Raw genomic sequence first — 23,926 nt, forward strand, 5'->3', positions numbered from 1 at the left:
TCTGACTGTCTCCTCTATCTATTCCTCTGATCATCTTATAAACCTCTGTCAAGTCACCCCTCATCCTTCGCCGTTCCAACGAGAAAAGGCCGAGAACTCTCAACCTATCCTCGTACGACTTCCTCTCCATTCCAGGCAACATCCTGGTAAATCTTCTCTGCACCCTCTCCAAAGCTTCCACATCTTTCCTAAAGTGAGGCGACCAGAACTGCACTTAGTACTCCAACTGTGGCCTAACCAAAGTCCTGTACAGCTGCAACATCACTTCACGACTCTTGAATTCAATCTCTCTGCTAATGAACGATAATACTCCATAGGCCTTCTTACAAACTCTATCCACCTGAGTGGCAACCTTCAAAGATCTATGTACATAGACCCCAAGATCCCTCTGTTCCTCCACCTGACTAAGAGCCCTACCATTAACCCTGTATTCCGCATTCTTATTTGTTCTTCCAAAATGGTCAACCTCACACTTGGCAGGGTTGAACTCCATCTGCCACTCCTCAGCCCAGCTCTGCATCATATCTAAGTCCCTCTGCAGCCGACAACAGCCCTCCTCACTGTCCACAACTCCACCTATCTTCGTATCATCTGCAAATTTACTGACCCATCCTTCGACTCCCTCATCTAAGTCATTAATAAAAATTACAAACAGCAGAGGACCTAGAACTGATTGCTGCGGAACTCCACTTGTAACTGGGCTCCAGGCTGAGTATTTACCATCTACCACCACTCTCTGCCTTCGACCGGTTAGCCAGTTTTCTATCCAATTGGCCAAATTTCCCTCTATCCCGTGCCTCCTGACTTTCCGCATAAGCCTACCATGGGGAACCTTATCAAATGCCTTACTAAAATCCATGTTTACTACATCCACTGCTCTACCCTCATCCACATGTTTGGTCACCTCCTCGAAGAATTCAATAAGACTTGTAAGGTAAGACCTACCCTTCACAAATCCGTGCTGGCTGTCCCTAATCAAGCAGTGTCTTTCCAGATACTCATAAATCCTATCCCTCAGTACCCTTTTCATTATTTTGCCTACCACAGAAGTAAGACTAACAGGCCTGTAATTCCCGGGGTTATCCCTATTCCCTTTTTTGAACTGGGGCACAACATTCGCTACTCTCCAGTCCCCTGGTACCACCCCCTTTGCCAGTGAAGACGAGAAGATCATTGCCAACGGCTCTGCAATTTCCTCTCTTGCTTCCCACATAATCCTAGGATATATCCCGTCAGGCCCGGGGGACTTGTCTATCCTCAAGTTGTTCAAAATGTCCAACACATCTTCCTTCCTAACAGGTATCTCTTCTAGCTTACCAGTCCATTTCACACTCTCCTCTTCTACAATACGGTCCCTCTCGTTCGTAAATACTGTAGAGAAGTACTTGTTCAAGACCTCTCCTATCTCTTCCGACTCAATACACAGTCTCCCACTACTGTCCTTGATCGGACCTACCCTCGTTCTCGTCATTCTCTGGTTTCTCACATACGCATAAAATGCCTTGGGGTTATCCTTGATCCTATCCGCCAACGATTTTTCATGCCCTCTCTTAGCTCTCCTAATCCCTTTCTTCAGGTCCCTTCTAGCTATCCTGTATCCCTCCACTACTCTGTCTGAATCCTGTTTCCTCAACCTTATGTATGCCTCCTTCTTCCTCTTTACCAGACCTTCAACCTCTCTCGTCAACCAAGGCTCCCTCACATGACCATTTCTTTCCTGCCTGATAGGTACATACATTTCATGGACACGTCGTATCTGCTCTTTGTACAAGTTCCACATTTCCACCACATCCTTCCCTGACAGCCTATGCTCCCAACGTATGCTCCTCAAATCCTGCCTTACAGCATCGTAATTTCCCTTCCCCCAATTATAAAATCTACCTTGTTGTGCGCACCTATCTCTCTCCATAACCAAGGTGAAAGTCACAGAATTGTGGTCACCATCACCAAAATGTTCACCCACTAACAAGCCCACCACTTGTCCCGGTTCATTACCGAGTATCAAATCCAATATGCCCTCCCCTCTGGTTGTACAATCTACATACTGCGTTAGAAAAGCTTCCTGGACACACTGCACAAACACCGCCCCATCCAATCTACTTGATCTAAAGAGCTTCCAATCAATATTTGGGAAGTTGAAGTCGCCCATGACTACGACCCTGCACCTTTCCAAAATCTGTTTCCCAATCTGTTTCTCCACATCTCTGCTGCTATTGGGGGGCCTATAGTAAACACCCAACAAGGTGACTGCACCTTTCCTATTTCTGACTTCAGCCCATCCTACCTCCAGAGGCAGATCCCCCTCAAACTTCCTTTCTGCAGCCGTTATACCATTTGTAATTAGCAATGCCACCCCCCCTCCTTTTTTCCCACCCTCCCTAATCTTACTGAAACACCTGTAAGCAGGAACCTCCAACAGCCATTCCTGTCCCACATCTATCCACGTTTCCGTGATGGCCACAACATCGTAGTCCCAGGTACCGATCCACGCCACGAGGGAGTCACGGAGGGAGTGGTCTTTTCGGAACGCTGACAGGGGAGGGTGGGGAGGGAAACATATCACTGGTGGTGGGGTCCGTTTGGAGGTGGCGGAAATGACGGCGGTTGATACGTTGTACATGGAGGTTGGTGGGGTGGTAGGTGAGGACCAGTGGGGTTCTGTCCTGATGGCGGTTGGAGGGGCGTGGCTCAAGGGCGGAGGAGCGGGAAGTGGAAGAGATGCGGTGGAGGGCATCGTCGACTACATCTGGCGGGAAATTGCGGTCCTTGAAGAAGGAGGCCATCTGGGTTGTACGGTTTTGGAACTGGTCCTCCTGGGAGCAGATGCATCTTCCTGACCTCTCTGCGCCCACCCCACTCCGGCCTATCGCCCTCACCTTGACCTCCCTCCGCCTATCGCATTTCCAAAGCCCCTCCCCCAAGTCCCTCCTCCCTACCTTTTATCTTAGCCTGCTGGACATACTTTCCTCATTCCCGAAGAAGGGCTTATGCCCTAAACGTCGATTCTCCTGATCCTTGGATGCTGCCTGACCTGCTGCGCTTTTCCAGCAACACATTTTCAGCTCTGATCTCCAGCATCTGCAGCCCTCACTTTCTCCCGGGATTTCAAGGCTCGGTGAGTAGCCATGGGAAATACAGGGTTACAGGGATAGGGTTCAAAGTTTGTGAGAAGATTTGTAGCTCGGGTGCTCGTTGCTGTGGTTCTATTCGCCGAGCTGGAAGTTTTTGTTGCAAACGTTTCGTCCCCTGTCTAGGTGACATCCTCAGTGCTTGGGAGCCTCCTGTGAAGCGCTTCTGTGGTGTTTCCTCCGGCATTTATAGTGGCCTGTCCCTGCCGCTTCCGGTTGTCAGTTTCAGCTGTCGCTGTAGTGGCCGGTATATTGGGTCCAGGTCTATGTGTTTGTTGATGGATGTAATGTAGTGTACAAACTAATGTAGTGTACAAAATTCCATGCAAGGACTGCACAAAACACTATATAGGACAAACAGGAAGACAGCTAGCGATCCGCATCCACGAACATCAACTAGCCACGAAACGACACGACCAGCTATCCCTAGTAGCCACACACGCAGACGACAAGCAACATGAATTTGACTGGGACAACACTACCATTATAGGCAAGCGAAACAAAGAACAGCCAGGGAATTCCTAGAAGCATGGCACTCATCCACAAACTCCATCAACAAACACATCGACCTGGACCCAATATACCGGCCACTACAGCGGACAGCTGAAACTGACAACCGGAAGCGGCAGGGACAGGCCACTATAAAAGCCGGAGGAAACACCACAGAAGCGCTTCACAAGAGGCTCCCAAGCACTGAGGATGTCACCTAGACAGGGGACGAAACTTTTGCAACAAAACTTCCAGCTCGGCGAACAGAACCACAGCAGGGATAGGGTATGGGGTAGGTCTAGGTGGGAGACTGTTCGGAGGATTGGTGTGGGCTTGATGGGCTGAATGGACTGCTTCCACACTGTGGGGATTCTAAGACATGACTTGCTGACTCAGTGCACATTTGATGACTTTGGCCAATAACCCACAGACAGGATCTATTCACGGGCAAATTTTTATTTCCACTGTTCTGTGGATGTATAAAGACCTGAGTTTTCAAGCAGTGAACCATTAAGAATAATGCATTTTCCCCGACGGATCTCTTTTTTGGTTCAATATGTGGTGAATTAATCAGTTAGCAACATTATTAAAAAGCTGGTAATATCCAAGAATGTATTCTCCAAGAAATATTCCCAGGAATATACCTTGTAACAAAGAGTGGTGGCAAACAGCAATGTTTCTGATATTTTCCTTACACTCTATGCTTCTAATTTCACTCAAATCACTCTGTGAAGTTGTCATTGGCACTTCTATACAAATAAGAAAAACTTCCCAGTTGTTTTAGCCTGCAGCTTTCATTTGTATAATATAACTGATCAATCTGGAAGTCCTGACGAATCCACCATAAACTCAGACTGACTTTGGTAAAATAATTCTAAAAGAGGTCACTTGTTTCCAAATGCATCTGAAACAATTGGCAAAGCTAATTGAAAGGGAAGAGGGCAATTCAAGGGGAGCTTCATTGCAAAAGATTGAAGAATTTACAATGATGTTGAAAGAATTAAAAGCCATTTCAACCCCTTGGCAACCTATTGGTTGCAGAAGCAAGGTCATTAGATGGAGTTAGGGCACTGGTCCATGTTAGGCGAAAGTGAGGACTGCAGAGGCCGGGGTCAGAGTTGAGAGTGTGTTGCTGGAAAAGCACAGCAGGTCAGGCAGCATCCGAGGAGCAGGAGAATCGACGTTTCGGGCAGAAGCCCTTCATCAGGAATGAGCTCATTCCTGATGAAGAACTTTTGCCCGAAACGTTGATTCTCCTGCTCCTAGGACACTGCCTGACCTGCTGTGCTTTTCCAGCACCACAATCTCGACATTGGTCTGAGTTGTTATATTTGAACAATAGAAAGGTTTTGAGCCAGATATTCTGGGTTCATTTCTCATTCAAAAACTCAACAAATAGCATTCATGTGTGCAAGGCAGTGACCATCTCTGACCAGGGGAGAATCAGATGTTGCCCTTTGACATTTGATGGCATGACCAACATTGAATACCCTTTCCCCATCGATATCCTGTGGGTACAATGGACCAGAAACTAAAATGAACTCTACTAGCCACATAAACACAGTGGCTACAAGAGCAGGTCAGAGGCTAGGAATTCCGCAGTGAGTAACTCACCTCCTGACTCCTCAAAGCCTGTTCACCATCTACAAGGCACAAGTCAGGAGTGTGATGGAATACTCCCCACTTGCCTGGATGGGTGCAGCTCCAACAACACTCAAGAAGCTTGACACCATCCAGGACAAAGCAGCCCCATTTAATTGGCATCACATCCACAAGCATCCACTCCCTCCACCTCCGACGCTCAGTAGCAGCAGTGTGTACTATCTACAAGATGCCTTGCAGAAACTCACCAAAGATTCTCAGACAGCACCTTCCAAACCCACGACCACTTCAGTCTAGAAGGACAAGGGCAGCAGAAACTTGAGAACACCCCCAGCAAGTTACCGTCCAAGCCACTCACCCTCCTGAATTGGAAATATATCACCGTTCCTTCACTGTCACTGAGTCAAAATCCTGGAATTCCCTCCCTCAGGGCATTGTGAGTGAACCCATAGTGCAGGGACATCAGCGGTTCAAGAAGGCAGCTCACCGCCACCTTTTCAAGGGGCAACTAGGGATGGGCGATAAATGCTGGTCCAGCCAGTGATGCCCTCATCCCATCATGAATAGTAAAAAGGCAAGAAGAATAGGAGAGGTCCCGGTCAGCCATGTGGTAGAAAGAAACTGGACCCTCTGCTAATCTGCCACTTCGGAGCAGGCTTTGTCTCCAGTTAGATGTGGTAATAATTCTATTAGCTCCCGTAATGTAGGAACTTGGTGTGGGCATCATGGTATTGAAAGATTTGACAGGTTTATTGCAACTCCTGAGTGTGTAATACACATATTGCAGTTTCAGGCCCTTTAATGCCTGGGCTGTGTAGTTACAAACAATAGCATGTTTCCCACCAGCATGTTATGCTTCAAGTGGACCTAGAGAACTTTATACTGTCAGGCCGCATGCTCTGCTAACAGAGATTATATCCCAGATGGGTCTTTTAAAGGTATACTGCATAATGACCAGGAGACATAACATCCTTATCCTTAACTACACACCACAACATGCAAGTAAACATGTAGGCTGCTATAGCAGCTCCTTGGAGTTGGTGGGGGCGATGGTGTTCGATGGGGGTGGTAGCGTAGTTGCTGCTTACCCTTTGGGGTGGCACGGTGGCTCAGTGGTCAGCACGACTGCCTCACAGCGCCCAGGGACCTGGGTTCAATTCCCATCTCGGGCGACTGTGTGGAGTTTGCACATTCTCACCGTGTCTGTGTGGGTTTCCTCCGGGTGCTCCGGTTTCCACCCACAGACCAAAGATGTGCCGGTCAGGTGAACTGACCATGCTCAATTGCCCATGGTGTTGAGGTATGTGTAGGTAGGTGCATTAGTCAGGGGTAAATGTAGAGGAATGGGTTTGGATGTTATACTCTTCAAAGAGTCATTGTGGACTTGTTGGGCTGAAGGGCCTCCTTCCACACTGTATGGATTCTGCCTCAGTCTGGATCAGAGTGGTGGAAACAGCATGAGGTTTGATCCCCCTTCCAGCTGTGGTGGATTCAAGAGGATTTGGGACCTGCCTCCTTATCATAGGGTCACTAAAAGGTGAAAAAAGGTCATTTGGCCCATCAGGTCCACACTGACTCTCCAAAGAGCATCCCACCCAAACCCACCCCTGTTTTTTTCATTGCTAACCCACCTAGCCTGCACATCTCTGGGGCAATTTCCCATCCTCCTAATCTGACACCTTTGGACAGTGGGAGGGAAACCCACGCAGACACGAGGAGAATGTGGAGACTCCAAACAGACATCACCCGAGGTGGGAATCGAATCCCTGTCGCTGGCGCTGTGAGGCAGCAGTGATAACCACTGAGCCACCGTGCCACCCTCATGCTAGTGATGACGCTCCAGCTGTGTTTGGATGGAGAACTGAAAATAAAAATGCAACCCTTGGCTAAATCACATTGATTAACCTTCTGTGTTCTTGTGTAGGGTCTTCCTTTGATCCCCAGGCCATCATCACCAGTGCGGTTTCCAATGTGACCTGCAAAGTCATCTTCGGCGAGCGTTTCCATTACCAGGACAGGAAATTCATGAGACTTGTCGCGTTGTTCGATGAGGCTCTGAAACTTCAGGGAGGATTCTGGGCAATGGTAACTGTCTTAATGTTTATCAACTCTTTATGTTCAGGAATGAGAGAACACTACCTCACGATGGACGTACAAAAGCCTGTGCGCATGTGGGAGTACTGAAGGTGTGCTGCACTGTCAAAGGTACTGTCATTCAGGTGTTAGACTATCCCCATCTTTGTCTACCCCAGTCCAGCACCGGCACCTCCACATTGTGTCCTCCCAAGCTGGTTCAGCAGATGAATGTAGGATCCTCTGGTGCTATGTTGAGTGCTATTTGGGACCTGCCACCTTATCATAGGAGCACTCCTTCATGTTATTCTGACCATTATTAACCCTGCGGTAAGCAACATAAAAACAGATTACCTTGTCATTATCACAATGCCAGTTTCTGGAAGTTTGTTGTCTGCAAATTAGTAGATCAGTAACTACACTTCAAAGGTACTTACTTTCATTGGCTGTAAATTATTGGGTAAATGTAATCTATTCTTTGTTTACGTCAGTCCATGCAGGAAGTGGCTTATTCGGCGATTCTGGGACTGGAGTGTCACTCCAGTTCCCATTACTGGACCACCACCTCCACGGCTAATGTAGCTTGTGCTACTTATAGAAGTGTTGGTGGCATGCGCATGTTCTGGGATGCTGACCCAAATTGAACCACAGCAAGAATACGAACGTGAGAACTAGGAGCAGGAGTAGGTCATTCAGCCCCTTGAGTGTGCATTGCCATTTAATACAATCATGGCTGGTCTCATTTAGCCCTCAACTCCACTTTTCTGCCGACTCCCCATAGCCCTACAATCAATGACTCATTAAAAATCTGTCTAGTTCCTCCTTCAATTTACTCAGCGTCACAGCATCCAATGCGCACTGGGGGAGTGAATTCCACAGATTCAGGACGCGTTGAGAGAAGTACTTTCTCCTCATGTCTGTTTTCAATTTGCTATCCCTTATCCTAATATTATGACCTCTCATTCTAGTTGTCTCGCGTGAGGAATTATCCTCTCCTTTGTGGGCAGCACGGTGGCACAGCACCAGAGACCCGGGTTCAATTCCTGCCTCAGGCAACTGTCTGTGTGGAGTTTGCACATTCTCCCCGTGTCTGCGTGGGTTTCCTCCCACAGTCAACAAGATGTGCAGCTTAGGTGGATTAGCCATGGGAAATTGCTCATAGTGTCCAGGGGTGTGAAGGTGAGGTGGATTGGTGATGGGAAATCCAGTGTTACATGTTAATCTCCTTCTGGGGCCTGATTGGAGATTTGACCCTTCCTGAAGGCTTTCGATCAGCTTCCTGCTCCCTTGTGGGCGGGGCCAAGCTTTGACCTGATCTCTTTCTCTGCCTCTGTCACACAGATATGCAGGACTAATAGAGTTGTCTCTATTTTGATGACTCCCTCTTTTCTGGCTCTTTGATCTTATCGTTCAGGTTGGGGCTGTAACTTTCCTGAATGGATTCTGAATTGGTCTTGTGTTCTTATTTACTTTGAGATTATGCTTTCCTGGAAGACCATGGTGAACATATCACTCCGCCCCTGCACAACCTGTTCCACACTCAATGGTTCAGCGTACTGCAATCCTTTTGGCATGTTAAGAGTTGACAGTCCAAGTTTTGATTGGTTGAGATGAGTGCCACTTTCTTGAAAATTTACCATGACCTGGATAACTAGACCGTAATTTGTCTTGTTAAAATAGACTTGCAAGGTAACCTGCCCTCTCAGATAAGTTGCCATCATGTCGTCTTAACCTTGCTTTCAAAGGCTTCACTTTTGGATTGACCCGTGTCAAGCACTTCACATGGGTCTCTGAAGGTGCACTAAACACCAGTGTCTCTCTGACCCTTCATCTTGGCTTGACGCAGTCTTCATTCCATGAGACCATAAGGTATAGGAGCAGAATTAGGCCATTTGACCCATCGGGTCTGACCCACCAAGGCTGATATGTTTCTCAGCCTCATTGTCCTGCCTTCTCCCCATGAACTTTGATCCCTTTACTCATCAAGAACCTTACTATCCCTGCCTTAAATGCACTCAGTGACTTGGCCTGAGTTATTGCGGCAATGAGTAACATAAGTTCACCACCCTCTGACTGAAGAAACTCCTCCTCACCACAGTTCTAAAGGATCGTTCCTCCACTCGGAGGCTGTTCTCTTGGATCCTCATCCCTCCTGCTCATGGAAACATCCAGCCCAAGTCCACCCTGTTCACTATCCAGGCCCCACAGCATTCAGTAACTTTCAAACAGAAACCCCCTCATCCTTCTCAACTCCATTGAGTCCCGACTCAGAGTCCTCAACCAATCCTTATATCACAAACACTTTTCATCCTTAGTAATGGATTTCTAGTCCTCTGTGCCCCTCCCACCCCCGCTACCGACTCCAGAGATTCCTGAATGACCACCTCCAATGCCCCTACAACCTTGTCAGCTATGTCTTGCAGAACTCTGGAGAGTGGCCCATCTGTTCCAGGTGATTTATCCACCTTCAGACCTTTTAGCTTACCCAGCACCTTCTCCTTAACAATGGTCCCTACACTCACCTCTGTACCCCCCACTTACTTTCTAGAAGTGCTGGTCTGCTGATGGTGTCCTCCACCATGAAGATGGTGGAGGACACCAAACTACCTTTCAGTTCCTCCGCAATGTCTTTGCTCCCCCATGTAGAGCATAGAAACAGACCCTTCGATCCAACCCGTCCATGCCAACCAGATATCCCAACCCAATCTAGTCCCATCTGCCAGCACCCGGCCCATATCCCTCCAAACCCTTCCTATTCATATACCCATCCAGATGCCTTTTAAATGTTGTAATTTTACCAGCCTCCACCACTTCCTCTGGCAGCTCATTCCATACACGTACCACCCTCTGCGTGAAAAAGTTGCCCCTTGGGTCTCTTTTATATCTTTCCCCTCTCACCCTCAACCTATGCCCTCTAGTTCTGAACTCCCCCACCCCAGAGAAAAGACTTTGTCTATTTATCCTATCCATGCCTCTCATAATTTTGTAAACCTCTATAAGGTCACCCCTCAGCCTCCGATGCTCCAGGGAAAACAGCCCCAGCCTGTTCAGCCTCTCCTTATAGCTCAAATACGTGCTTCCCCAACCTTGTTTTCCGGCGGTCTCAAATCCAATCTCTCTCTTCCCACTTAGATATCTAAACAAAACCTCTCGCAATCTTCTTTTCGATTTCTTTTATAGATTTCTTTTATGTATTTAACAGTCCCTTCCTAGCAGTGATAAAAATGTAACGACTTGTATTATCTTTGCTGAACAAACCTTCAGCTCTTGCATTTTTCTGCCACTGCGCGTGGAAGATTTCTTCCCAGTTGTGCCTCTTAACCTTAGTCGTTTGGAAAGGAGCTGGTGGAGGGAAAGCAGCAGCAATTTTCTCTGAAGAAATGTTTTCAGCGTGATCTTCATTTTCTTTTGTTTTGCAGCGATAGCTTACAATTGTGGCACTTTGCCACTGTGATCGGCACAGTGGTGTGTTCCCTACCAGGATGTTATTGAAGTGAAGTTTGAAGATGTCTGTCTACAGAGTGTGAGCAGTAGGATGGAGATCACATAACTACTGCAGAGTCATAGAATTGTAAAGCACAGAAACAGACCCTCCAGTCCAATTCGTCCATGCCAACCAGATTCCGAAATTAATCTAGCCCCATTTTCCAGCCCATATCCCTCGAAATCCTTCCGATTCATGTGCTCATCCAGATGCCTTTTAAATGTTGTCATTGTACCAGCCTCCACCACTTCCTCTGGCAGCTCATTCTACACATACACGCACACACACACACATCATCTGCATGAAAAAGTTACTTCTTAGTTCCCTTTTACAGCACAGTGAGTCAGTGGTTAGCACTGCTGCCTCACAGTGCCAGGGACCTGGGTTCAATTCCCACTCTTCGGAGGGTCAGTGTGGACCTGTTGGGCCGAAGGGCCTGTTTCCACCCTGTAGGGAATCTAATCTAATCTAATCTTTTATATCTTTCCCCTCTCACCTTAAACCTATGCTCTCTAGTTTTGGACTCCCCGAGGAAAAACTTTTGTACATTTTTTATTCATTCATGGGATAAGAATGTCACTGGCTAGACCAGTGTTTATTGCCCATCCCTATTTACCCAGAGGGCAATTAAGAGTCAACCACATTGCTGTGGGTCTGGAGTCACATGTAGACCAGACCAGGTAAGGACATTAGTGAACCAGATGGGTTTTTACAACAAACGCTGTGATAGGATTTGAGGCAGGGTCCCAGGAACATTATGTGAGATTCCTGCAGTAGCAAGTCCAGTGATGATACCACTAGGCCATCACCTCCCTTATCTCCATTGCAGTTCAAACCACACAGTTTAACATACAAACACACACATTTACACAAACACATATACACATGCACATGGATACATGTGCCTGCACAAACATGCACATGCACACACTGGAACATGCAAGTACATACATGCAAACATGCACATGCACATGCATACACAAACACATGCATATACACGTGTTTACACACACAAATATGCACACACACTGGAACATGCAAGTACATGCACGCAAACATACACATGCACACATGTAAACATGTGCACATTTACACATGACACACATGCGCACACACATATATGCATATACATGTGTTTACACACACACGAACATGCACACACACATACACATGGACACAAATACACATGTGCATGCACACACACACACACATATGCAAACAATTGCACACACAAGCATAGTCGATAAGGGTGGTGCTGGAAAAGCACAGCAGGTCAGGCAGCATCCAGGGAGCTGGAGGACTTATGCCCAAAACGTCGACTCTCCTGCTCCTCAGATGCTGTCTGACCGGCTGTGCTTTTCCAGCACCACCGTTCTTGAGTCTGGCTCACCAGCATCTACAGTCCTCAGTTTCTCCATACGCACTAACATGCACATCGCCAATAAAACCCAGTCTTACCTCAGGGGCGCATCAACCTCTTGAAACTGCATTGCTGGGTATTAAAACCTCAGACGTCATCTTTGCAATTGAAGAGAAACTGATCCTGTGTTTCCTGCTTAGGTATGTGCTGCAGTTCCCAACTTCCATCGTTTCCCAGGGCCTCATCAGAGGATCTTTGAAAACAAGGTTCAAATTGAAGCTATTCTCCAGGATTTCATTCAGCAGCACAAAGTCTCACTGGATGCTGAAAGGATCCGTGATTTCATTGATGCCTACCTGCTGGAAATGGAGAAGGTGAGCACAGTCCCAAAAGCAATCTTGCTGTCCATTAGAATAGTATGCTTTGAGATTTGGATCGTGCAGAATCATCCCTAGGGTGGAGGGAGGGGAAGTCTGTGTGACTGCCCAGGCCTCCAGATCGGGGGGGAAAGTCAGAGGGGGGGGGGTGCTGGAAGAATGGCCTCCAGTCAGGAACTGGGAACCAAAGTGGGGGAACAAAGAATGATCTTTGGGAAAGGCACTGAGTGACCTTTCTTTTTGTTTCCAGTTTAGTTTGAAGGCAGAGTCATTACCATAAAGGATCTCCATGGAATTCTAAATATTTCAAGGTGGGACTTAAGCTTGAGACTCCAAGCTCAGAGGCAGGGACACTGCCACCGCCATCCCAAGAATCCTTTTTGCTTCATGGTGATCAGAGGTTGATCCTGCAGGCTCAGAGAATGGAGGGAAAAGCTGGAGAGCTGAGGGGACAGGGAGGAGGGGGGTCTCTCACACAGTGTGAGTTTGCCCAGACCCTGTACCCATCTTCTCCACAGTAGATACTGACAAAAAATACTCAGTTAGTACCTCACCCATCTCCAGCGGTTCCACACATAGATGACCCTCGTTGATTTTTAAGGGACCCTAGACCCTCCCTGGTTACTCTTTTGTCCTTAATGTATTTGTCGAATTTCTTTGGATTCGCCTTAACCCTATTTGCCAAAGCTATCTCATGACAACTTTTTGCCCTCCTGATTTCCCTCTTAAGTATACTACTACTTATAGTCCTCAAGGATTCACTCAATCCCAGCTGTCTATGCTTGCCGAAAAATTCCTCCTTTTTCTTGGCCAGAACCTTAATTTCTATAGTATTCCAGCATTCCCTACACCTACTAACCTTGCCCTTCACCCTAACAGGAACATACTGCCTCTGGACTCTCGTTATCTCATTTCCAACCGTCTCTTTACCTGCGAATAGCCCCTCCCAGTCAGCTTTTGAACGTTCTTGCCTAATACCAACAAAATTGGCCTTACTCCAATTTAGAACTTCAACTTTTAGATCTGGCCTATCCTTTTCCAGCACTATTTTAAAACTAAAAGAATTATGCTCACTGGCCCCAAAGTGCTCCCCCACTGACACCTCAGTGACCCGCCCTGCCTTATGTTCCAAGAGGAGATCAGGTTTTGGACCTTCTCTGGTAGTTACATCCATATACTGAGTCAGAAAGTTTTCTTGTACACATTTAACAAATTCCTCCACATCCAAGACCATAACACAATAGCAGTCCAAGTCCATGTTTGGAGAGTTAAAATCCCCTACCACTACAACCCTATTATTCTTACAGATAACTAAAATCTCTTGACAAACTTTGCTTCTCAATTTCCCGCTGACTATTAGGGAGTCTATTGTGCAATCCTAGTATGGTGGTCCTAGTTCCCTGGACGTACTCCCCGGAATATCCTCCCTAAGTACAGCCGTGATGTTATCCTTAATCAAAAATGCCACTCCTCCTCCTTTCTTGCCCCCCCCTTTTTATCCTTCCTATAGCATCAATATCTGGAAAATTAGGATGCCACTAGCGCCCATCCCTGGGCCATGTTTCTATAATCGTTACAATACCCCAGTCTCATGTTCCCAACCATGCCCTGAGTTCATTTGCCTTCAATGACCTCTTGCATTGAAATAAATGCGGTTTAATTTACCTCGTTCTCTGCCTGTCTTCACTAATTGACTTCCCTGGATGCTGCCTGACCTGCTGTGCTGTTCCAGCAATAAAGTTTCAACTTTGATCTCCAGCATCTGCAGACCTCACCTTCTCCTCCAGTCTATTGTGCAATCCTAGTATGGTGGTCCTAGTTCCCTGGATGTACTCCCCGGAATATCCTCCCTAAGTACAGCCGTGATGTTATCCTTAATCAAAAATGCCACTCCCCCTCCTTTCTTGCCCCCTTTTTATCCTTCCTGGGCCTATCTGGAAAATTAGGATGCCACTAGTGCCCATCCCTGGGCCATGTTTCAATAATCGTTACAATACCCCAGTCTCATGTTCCCAACCATGCCCTGAGTTCATTTGCCTTACCTGTCAGACCTCTTGCATTGAAATAAATGCAGTTTAATTTACCTCGTTCTCTGCCTGTCTTCACTAATTGACTTGCTCCTCTTCACATCTGCCCCAGCCTCAGACTTAACTGTTTGCCCACTATCTGTTTGTGCCCCACACTCCCTGCCCCTTACTAGTTTAAAGCCTCCAGAGTAACACCAGCAAATCTCCCTGCCTGTATATTAGGCCCCTTCATATTCAGGTGCAACCTTTTACAAATCACATCTACCCCAGAGGACATTCCAATGATCCAAAAATGTGAATCCCTGACTCCTGCACAACTCTTCAGTCACACATTCATCTCCCCTATCCTTCTATTCCTACTGTCATCAGCATGTGACACTGGGAGTAATCCACAGACTATTACCCTTGAGGATCGACTTTTTAACCTCCTGCCTAATTTCCTATATTCTTTCTTGGGAACCTTATCACTTTCTCTACCTATGGCACCAATGCGTGCAATCACCTTATTCTGGTGCCTCTCCTTTTGAAGTCTTGCACATTTTAAAAAATTACCTGGGAGACTGGGGGAGGGTGGGGAGGGTGGGGGGAGGGTGGGGGTGCGTCCAACAGGTCTCCATTTCTATCTCCATGGCAAGTTGACTTGACAATCAGTCAGCAAACATCTTCTCCTTATTGTTAATCATTTGGCATTTGCCTAATGGCAAAGGTTTTGCGGTCAAGTCCTGGAGTGAGATTCGACCTTGTGATCTTGAAGTATGAGGCCAAGAATCACACAACACCAGGTTATAGTCCAACAGGTTTACTTGGAAGCACTAGCTTTCGGAGCGCTGCTCCTTCACCACCTGATGGAGCGACGCTCCGAAAGCTAGTGCTTCCAAATAAACCTGTTGGACTATAACCTGGTGTTGTGTGATTTTTTTGGTTTTGTACACCCCAGTCCAACACCGGCATCTCCGAATCTTGATGTATGAGAATGACCAACTCAGCCATGAACAGAAAGAGCATTTCTTTCCTCAGGAGCGTAACTTCCCTGGTTCTTGTTTAACGGATGGAAACCTGCTGTATAATATTTACGACCTCTTCCTGGCTGGCACTGAATCCACCATGACCACACTCCGCTGGGCTCTTCTGTATATGATGGCTTATCCGGATGTACAAGGTAAGAACACGCCTCCGACACCAAGTAAGGAGAGTTCCAACGAAGATTGTCAAAACATGATAAATTGAAGATATTCGGGTTTTCTGACAATAAGGCTTGCATTTACGGAGCAAACTTGATTATCCAACAAGATCCCGATGCTTGGCTAAACTACGTTATCCGGCATTCAATTAACCGAATGAAATACTACCCGCCCATGATAATCGAGGTTCCTCTGTATATAGCGTTCATCACATGAACACCAAGGATCGCTCCCCAAAGTGTCTCACAGTCAGTGATGAGACAAGGAGAATTTTCCTTTCCTTTCAGGGGGTTGTGTGACTCTGGAGCTGTCGATCTCAGAAGGCAGGATGTAAATATTTGAGACAAAGGGAGAAGTGGACAGATCATTGTTGGGAATCAACGATTATAACTGCAGTGTGGAAACAGGCCATTTCGCCCCAACAAGTCCACACTGACCCTCTGAGGAGTAACCCACTCAGATCCATTCCCCTATATTTACCCCTGACTAATGCACCTAACCGACACATCCCTGAACTCTATGAGCAATTTAGCACAGCCAATTCACCCTAATCTGCACATCTGTAGACTGTGAGAAGAAACCTACACAGACATGAGGAGAATGTGCAGACTCCACACAGACAGTCGCCCGAGGCTGGAATTGAACCCAGATCCCTGACGCTGTGGGGCAGTAGTGCTGATCACTGAGCCACCATGCCACACCAGTTGTGAACAGACAAGGTCTCCCATCCCATTGAATAGCAGGGGAGATCTACTCTGCTCTTATTGCATACACGTTCGTTTGTATCTGCCCCAAAATCAAATGAACGCCGTGGAAAATTGGCAACCTGAATTATTTATTTTGATAAAATGAAGAACTGTGGACACTGGAGATCTGAAATCAAAACAGAAATTGCTGGAGGAACTCAACACAACAATGACAAGGTCCCCCAGTCCCTATTTATCACCCACCAGCCTCCTCATCCAAAGGATTGTAAACTTCCATTTCTGCCTCTTCTAGTGGGATGCCACTACCGGACACATATTCCCTTCCCCCTCCGTTGTCTGTATTACACAGGGAACATGCTGTCCAGAATAACTAAGGTCCACACCTCCTCCATTCCCAACAAATCCTCATCCAACCACGGCACCTCCCCATGAAGTTGCAGAAGTGTAACTCCTGCCCATTTACCTCCTTCCTACTCACCATCCAAGGCCCCAGACACACCTTCCACTGATTTATCTGCACTTCACTCAATCTGAGCTACAGCATTCACTGCTCACAATGTCATTTCCTCTGCACCAGGGAGTCAAAACACAGACTGACTGACCGCTCTGCGGAACACCTGCGTTCTGTCTGTAAAGATAACCTTCAACTTCTGGTGGCCAGCCACTTCAATGCATCACCACGTTCCAACGTCAACATTTCTGTCACAGTGTTCAAGCGAGTCTCAGCGCAAGCTGGAAGAACAACATCTCATTTTCCACTTGGGGACCCTGCAGTCTCTAGTTTAATAACTTTGCAGCCTAATTCCATCCTTCCATTTTTTTTTTTCCCACCCCCACACCCCGCCCTGTTGTGACATGGGTTGCTTTTAGCACAGTCACCGGCCTCACTTTGTTCCTTCAATCTTTCTACCTTGCCCTTTACGTTTTTGTACCTAAGGTGGTGTCATGTGTGGGCGACATTGTGCACTTTTCACTGTCCTCCTGTGCTTTTGTCACCTCAGTACACGTGACAGTAAAACCGAAGTCTAAATCTACTCCTTGGCCCATTCTCACATTAAATGTAAACAAAAAACTGAAAGAACTATGGATGCTGTAAATCAGAAGCAAAAACAGAAATTACTGGAAAAGTTGGCAGAATCTGTAAAGTCAGAGCTGACGTTTCAGGTCCAGTGACCCTTCCTCAGGTCTGACAGTAATTGATAGAAGACATTCATAGAATCCCTGCAGTGTTGAAACAGGCCATTTGCCCCATCAAGCCCACACTGACCCTCTGAAGAATAACCCACCCAGACCCATTCCCCTATCCTATTACTCTACCTTTTCCCCAGGCTAATGCACCTAACCTACACATCCCTGGACACTGTGGGCAATTTAGCATGGCCAATCCACCAAACCTGCACTTCTTTGGATTGTGGGAGGAAACTGGAGCACCCAAAGGAAACCCATACAGACACAGGGAGAATGTGCAAACATCAATGGGCAGCATGGTGGCACAGTGGTTAGCACTGCTCCCTGACAGCGCCAGAGACCCGGGTTCAATTCCCGCCTCAGGCGACTGACTGTGTAGAGTTTGCACGTTCTCCCAGTGTCTGTGTGGGTTTCCTCCGGGTGCTCTGGTTTCCTCCCACAGTCCAAAAATGTGCAGGTTAGGTGAATTGGCCACAGATACTGCCAGACCTGCTGAGATTTTCCAGCAATTTCTGTTTTGGGTTGCTTTCAGTATAGTTGATCCCATTCCCTCCCACTCTTAGCACTTGTTATCACTCATTCAGCTTCTCTTCTGGCATTGGTCTGCTATCCATTATCTCCTTGTTTACCTCACTCTTTCTTATTTTCTTTCTGTGTCTCTGGGCTCCACTCACCTCTTGTGCCACCCACCCTTACCCAACCATACCTTCAACGTAAATGCCACTTTACCCCAGCTGCTAAAGGCTCTGATGAAGTCGGCAGCACTTGAAACGTTAACTCTGTTTTCTCTCCACAGATGCCAGGTTCTATTCCAGCCTCGGGTGACTGTCTGTGTGACTTAGATTATTTACCTGCGGGGAATAAAACACTTATATTCTAGCAGACTCGCCTCTTGGCTGTTTGTTCTGTGTCAGACTACTTTCCTGCGAGCCTGGTCCTTGACCTTGAGAATTTTTTTTTAAAACATGGGAGAACGTGCAAACTCTGCACAGTCAGTCGCCTGAGGCGGGAATTGAACCCGGGTCTCTGGCGCTGTCAGGCAGCAGTGCTAACCACTGTGCCACCGTGCTGCCCATTGATGTTTGCACATTCTCCCTGTGTCTGTATGGGTTTCCTTTGGGTGCTCCAGTTTCCTCCCACAATCCAAAGAAGTGCAGGTTTGGTGGATTGGCCATGCTAAATTGCCCACAGTGTCCAGGGATGTGTAGGTTAGGTGCATTAGCCTGGGGAAAAGGTAGAGTAATAGGATAGGGGAATGGGTCTGGGTGGGTTATTCTTCAGAGGGTCAGTGTGGGCTTGATGGGGCAAATGGCCTGTTTCAACACTGCAGGGATTCTATGAATGTCTTCTATCAATTGCTGTCAGACCTGCTGAGTTTCTCCAGCAACTGCTGCTTTTGTTGTTTATTTTGACTTTCCTCTTTTGCTTTACAGAGAATTGCCAGAAGGAGATTGACGAGGTGATTGGCAGCTCCCGCGACCCATCATTGGACGATAGGCCCAAAATGCCATATGTTAACGCTGTCATTCATGAGATTCAAAGATTTGGCAACATTATTCCGTTTTCAGTCAGTCATGCTACAACACAAGACACTGAATTTATGGGATACACATTGAAAAAGGTGATTTACTCTTTCCTAGGTCTGTCCTTATCCCTGAATAACATAACCATTGGAGTAGGTAAACAGGAGGGGGTGTAGCACTACTAATCAGAGAGGGTATCACAGCTATAGAAGCTTTCATTGTCGAGGAAGATCTGCCTACCGAGTCAGTATGGGTGGAAATTAGGAACAGCAAGGAAGCAGTCACCTCATTAGGGGTTTACTACAGGCCCCCCAATAGCCGCAGGGGGATTGAAGAAAGCATAGGTCGGCAGATTTTGGAAAAGTGTGGACGTAATATGGTTGTTGTAATGGGTGACACTTTAACTTTCCCAATATTGATTGGAACCTCCTTCGAGCAGAAGATTTGAATGGAGCTGTTTTTGTAAGGTGTGTTCAGGAGGATTTCCTAACTCAGTACATTGACAGGCCGACGAGGGGAGAGGCCATTCTCGACTTGGTGCTCGGAAATGAGCTGGGGCAGGTATCAGATCTTGTGGTGGGTAGAACCCACACACCCCTCTCCTCAGGTGATGGTAGAACCCACACACCCCTCTCCTCAGGTGATGGTAGAACCCACACACCCCTCTCCTCAGGTGATGGTAGAACCCACACACCCCTCTCCTCAGGTGATGGTAGAACCCACACACCCCTCTCCTCAGGTGATGGTAGAACCCACACACCCCTCTCCTCAGGTGATGGTAGAACCCACACACCCCTCTCCTCAGGTGATGGTAGAACCCACACACCCCTCTCCTCAGGTGATGGTAGAACCCACACACCCCTCTCCTCAGGTGATGGTAGAACCCACACACCCCTCTCCTCAGGTGATGGTAGAACCCTCACACCCCTCTCCTCAGGTGATGGTAGAACCCACACACCCCTCTCCTCAGGTGATGGTAGAACCCACACACCCCTCTCCTCAGGTGATGGTAGAACCCACACACCCCCCTCCTCAGGTGATGGTAGAACCCACACACCCCTCTCCTCAGGTGATGGTAGAACCCTCACACCCCTCTCCTCAGGTGATGGTAGAACCCACACACCCCTCTCCTCAGGTGATGGTAGAACCCACACACCCCTCTCCTCAGGTGATGGTAGAACCCTCACACCCCTCTCCTCAGGTGATGGTAGAACCCACACACCCCTCTCCTCAGGTGATGGTAGAACCAAATACCCTGGACCTGGTTGCAACGTAAGACCCCTTTATCCTGGAGTTGGCAGAGCCCACACCCACACCTACTCATTGGTCCTACCATTTACCGAGTGAGAGTGAGGCAAAGATCCCTATTCAGGAGTTGGTACAACCCAAGACCCCTTACTCTGAATTTGGGAAAGTCCAAATACCACTCACCCTGGAGTTGGTACAGACAAAGGACCCTGTACTTGGAGGTGGTACTGTCCAGGTAACCCCTTACTCTGGATTTGGTAGAACCCAAAGACCCCTTACTCTGGAAGTGGTACAATCCAAGGACCCCTTTCTCCAGAAATGGTACAACCAAAGACCCCTCACGCTGCAATTGGTACAACCCAAAGACTCAACCCGCCCCCCCCCCACCGCCGACTTTGGAGGGTCCCACTGGGTATTTGTGGGATCCTGCTGTGCGTCGGTAGGCTCAGTGGGGGTTGGACCTCAGAGCAGGTCGATGGAGAGCACAGTCCACCCGAAGCAGGGGGGTTGGGGCGATCTCGAAAATGTGCCCCCCCTCCCCCCCCAACCTCAGAGACAGGGTGGGCATGGGCGGCCATGTTGGGGCGCCAACGCCAACGCCAACGCCAACGCCAACTCCTACCTGGAGAGATGTAGGTGCAGTGTCCGCTCGAATTCACCAGGACGTTGGTCTTGAAGGCAGAGTCGAACCCGTCGCTGGCGCTGCAAATGGGAAACGGAAGGCCAGGGTGATAGAACGTTGAACGGTGCCGGCCCTTCGGCCCGCAATGTTGTGGTAGCCCTCTCTCTACATTGTTCCCCCCATCCCAGGGACAGGGACAGCACGGGGTTAGATACAGAGTAAAGCTCCCTCTACACTGTCCCCCCCATCCCAGGGACTGGGACAGCACGGGGTTAGATACAGAGTAAAGCTCCCTCTACACTGTCCCCCCTGATCCCAGGGACAGGGACAGCACGGGGTTAGATACAGAGTAAAGCTCCCTCTACACTGTCCCCCCATCCCAGGGACAGGGACAGCACGGGGGTTAGATACAGAGTAAAACTCCCTCTACACTGTCCCCCATCCCAGGGACAGGGACAGCACGGGGGTTAGATACAGAGTAAAGCTCCCTCTACATGAGGGAGCTCTGTGATTGGACGACGCTGACCTGTTGTACAGGAGAATGTCGGGGATCCAGATCGGGTCAGTACGGAAACGGACGGTCGTGACCCCGGGATATTTGGACACATTCCAGCGCAGATAGTGATCCTTCCAATTCTGAAAGAGGGGAGTACCGCGTCAGTGTCCCAATACCGACGGGGCGCCCCGTTAATCATGGATACAATAACTCCTGATCCCTCACCATCCCCGTCACCCCCCCCCCCAGCTCCCCAACTCAGGAGTCGTACCCCGCACACTGGGAAAGGTGGCTGTGCTGGAACTCCGGGGTTCCCCAGCTCCAGGGGGTCTCCAGGGAGTTCCTCGGGGCTGGGCTGGGGGGGGGGGAAGTGTCCCAGCTCCCCTAACCCTCTTCACCATCTCCCTTCCCTCCATCGACAGGGCCGGGCGGCGTCCAGCCCCATTCGCCGCTGCCTCATGGGACCGGAACGTTCCGTGGCCCGAACGCAACACGATCCGGGCCACGTCCAGGCTTGGGGTGACAATGGTACCCTATAACTCTCAATCGCCCCAATTGAACCTTCACGTCTCATCTTTACGTAGGCCGCCCTCTTCCATTTAACAAGGGATTCCAATTCCTTATTAAACCACGGCTCCCTCGCACGACCCTTTCCTCCCTGCCTGACAGGTACATAATTATCAAGGGCACTCAATAGTTGTTCCTTGAACAAGCTCCACAGATCATTTACACTCTTGCCTTGGAGTCTACTTTTCCAAGCCACTTTACACTCTTGCCTTGGAGTCTACTTTTCCAAGTATAGAGGGGATGTCAGAGACGGGTTCTTTACACAGAGAGTTGTGAGAGCATGGAATGCGTTGCCAGCAGCAGTTGTGGAAGCAAGGTCATTGGGGACATTTAAGAGACTGCTGGACATGCATATGGTCACAGAAATTTGAGGGTGCATACATGAGGATCAATGGTCGGCACAACATCGTGGGCTGAAGGGCCTGTTCTGAGCAGTACTGTTCTATGTTCTATGTTCTATGTTCTATATGGATGATAATGGAATAGTGTAGGTTAGATAGGCTTCAGGTTGGTTCCACAGGTTGGCACAACATCGAGGGCCGAAGGGCCTGTACTGCGCTGTAATGTTCTATATTCTAACCCCTGGGGCCTGCTCCCTCCAATCTATATGATTGTGGCTGACAATCAAGCTCAATGCCTTAATCCAGACCCCTCCCCCCCATATCCCTTCATCCCTTTAGCCACAAGAACTATGTCTACTTCCTTCTTGAAAACATTTCGACACTTTGGCCTCAACCACTTTCTGTGGTAGGGAATTCCACAGGCTCACCCCTCTCTGGGTGAAGACATTTCTCCTCATCTCAGTCCAAAAACACTATCCTTAAACTCTGACCCCCTGGTTCAGGACTTTCCTCATCATTAGGAACATAGTTTCGGCATCTAATCTAACTAATCCTGTTAGAATTTTATAGGTTTCTGTGAGATCCCCCTTCATTCTTCGAAATTGCAGTGAATATCCTAACCCACTTAATCTCTCCTCATAGTCAGTCAGAGAGTCTTAGATGAAGAGCTTATGCTCAAATCATCAACTCTCCTGCTCCTCGGATGCTGCCTGACTGGCTGTGCTTTTCCAGCACCACAAGATTTGATGAAGTCCTCACTTTCTCCACAGAGTCATAGAGGTCTACAGCAGGGAAACAGGCCCTACGGCCCAACTGGCCCATGCCGCCCAGTTTTCACAAGTAATCTAGTCCTACTTGCCTGCATTTGGTGCATATCCCTGCATACCTATCCCATTCAGGTATCTGTCCAAATGTCTCTTGAATGATGTAATTGTACTCGCCTCCACCACTGGCAGCCTGTTCCAAACACTCTCCATCCTCTATGTGGAAAGATTACCCCTCTAGATCCTGTTGTATCTCTCCCCTCTCACCTTCAACCTATGCCCTCTAGTTTTAGACTGCCCTACCATGGGGGAAAGCTGTAAGCTATCTCCCTTCTCTATGCCTCTCATGATTTTATAGACCTCTGAAAGGGTCACCCCTACCCTCAAGGAGAAAGACGTCCCAGCTTATCCCACAACGTCTCCTTAAAACCCAGTCCTGCCCACCCAGGAATCAGCTTGGTGAGCCTTCACTGCACTCCCCCAATAGCAAGAACATTCTCCCTCAGACAAGGAGAGCAAAGTCATAGAGTCATAGAGTCATAGAGATGTACAGCATGGAAACAGACCCTTCAGTCCAACCCGTCCATGCCGACGAGATATTCCAACCCAATATAATCCCACCTGCCAGCACCTGACCCATATCCCTCCAAACCTTTCCTATTCATACACCCATCCAAATGCCTCTTAAATGTTGCAATTGTACCAGCCTCCACCACTTCCTCTGGCAGCTCATTCCATACACGTACCAC

General features: G+C 48.1%; 1 protein-coding gene across 2 annotated transcripts in view; it reads left to right on the forward strand.

The window, feature by feature from the left end:
* The window catches only part of LOC122542249 (cytochrome P450 2D17-like), a 46,178-nt gene that overhangs the window by 9,505 nt on the left and 12,747 nt on the right, over nt 1-23,926 (forward strand). For both annotated transcript variants that reach the window (XM_043679790.1, XM_043679789.1), the window contains exons 4-7: nt 7,144-7,304; nt 12,337-12,510; nt 15,558-15,699; nt 19,050-19,237. In XM_043679790.1, the coding sequence (XP_043535725.1) occupies nt 7,144-7,304; nt 12,337-12,510; nt 15,558-15,699; nt 19,050-19,237 (665 nt within the window). The remainder of the gene's footprint in view (nt 1-7,143; nt 7,305-12,336; nt 12,511-15,557; nt 15,700-19,049; nt 19,238-23,926) is intronic.

Source organism: Chiloscyllium plagiosum, chromosome 39 (assembly GCF_004010195.1).
Source record: "Chiloscyllium plagiosum isolate BGI_BamShark_2017 chromosome 39, ASM401019v2, whole genome shotgun sequence".
NCBI classification, from domain to species: Eukaryota; Metazoa; Chordata; class Chondrichthyes; order Orectolobiformes; family Hemiscylliidae; genus Chiloscyllium; species Chiloscyllium plagiosum.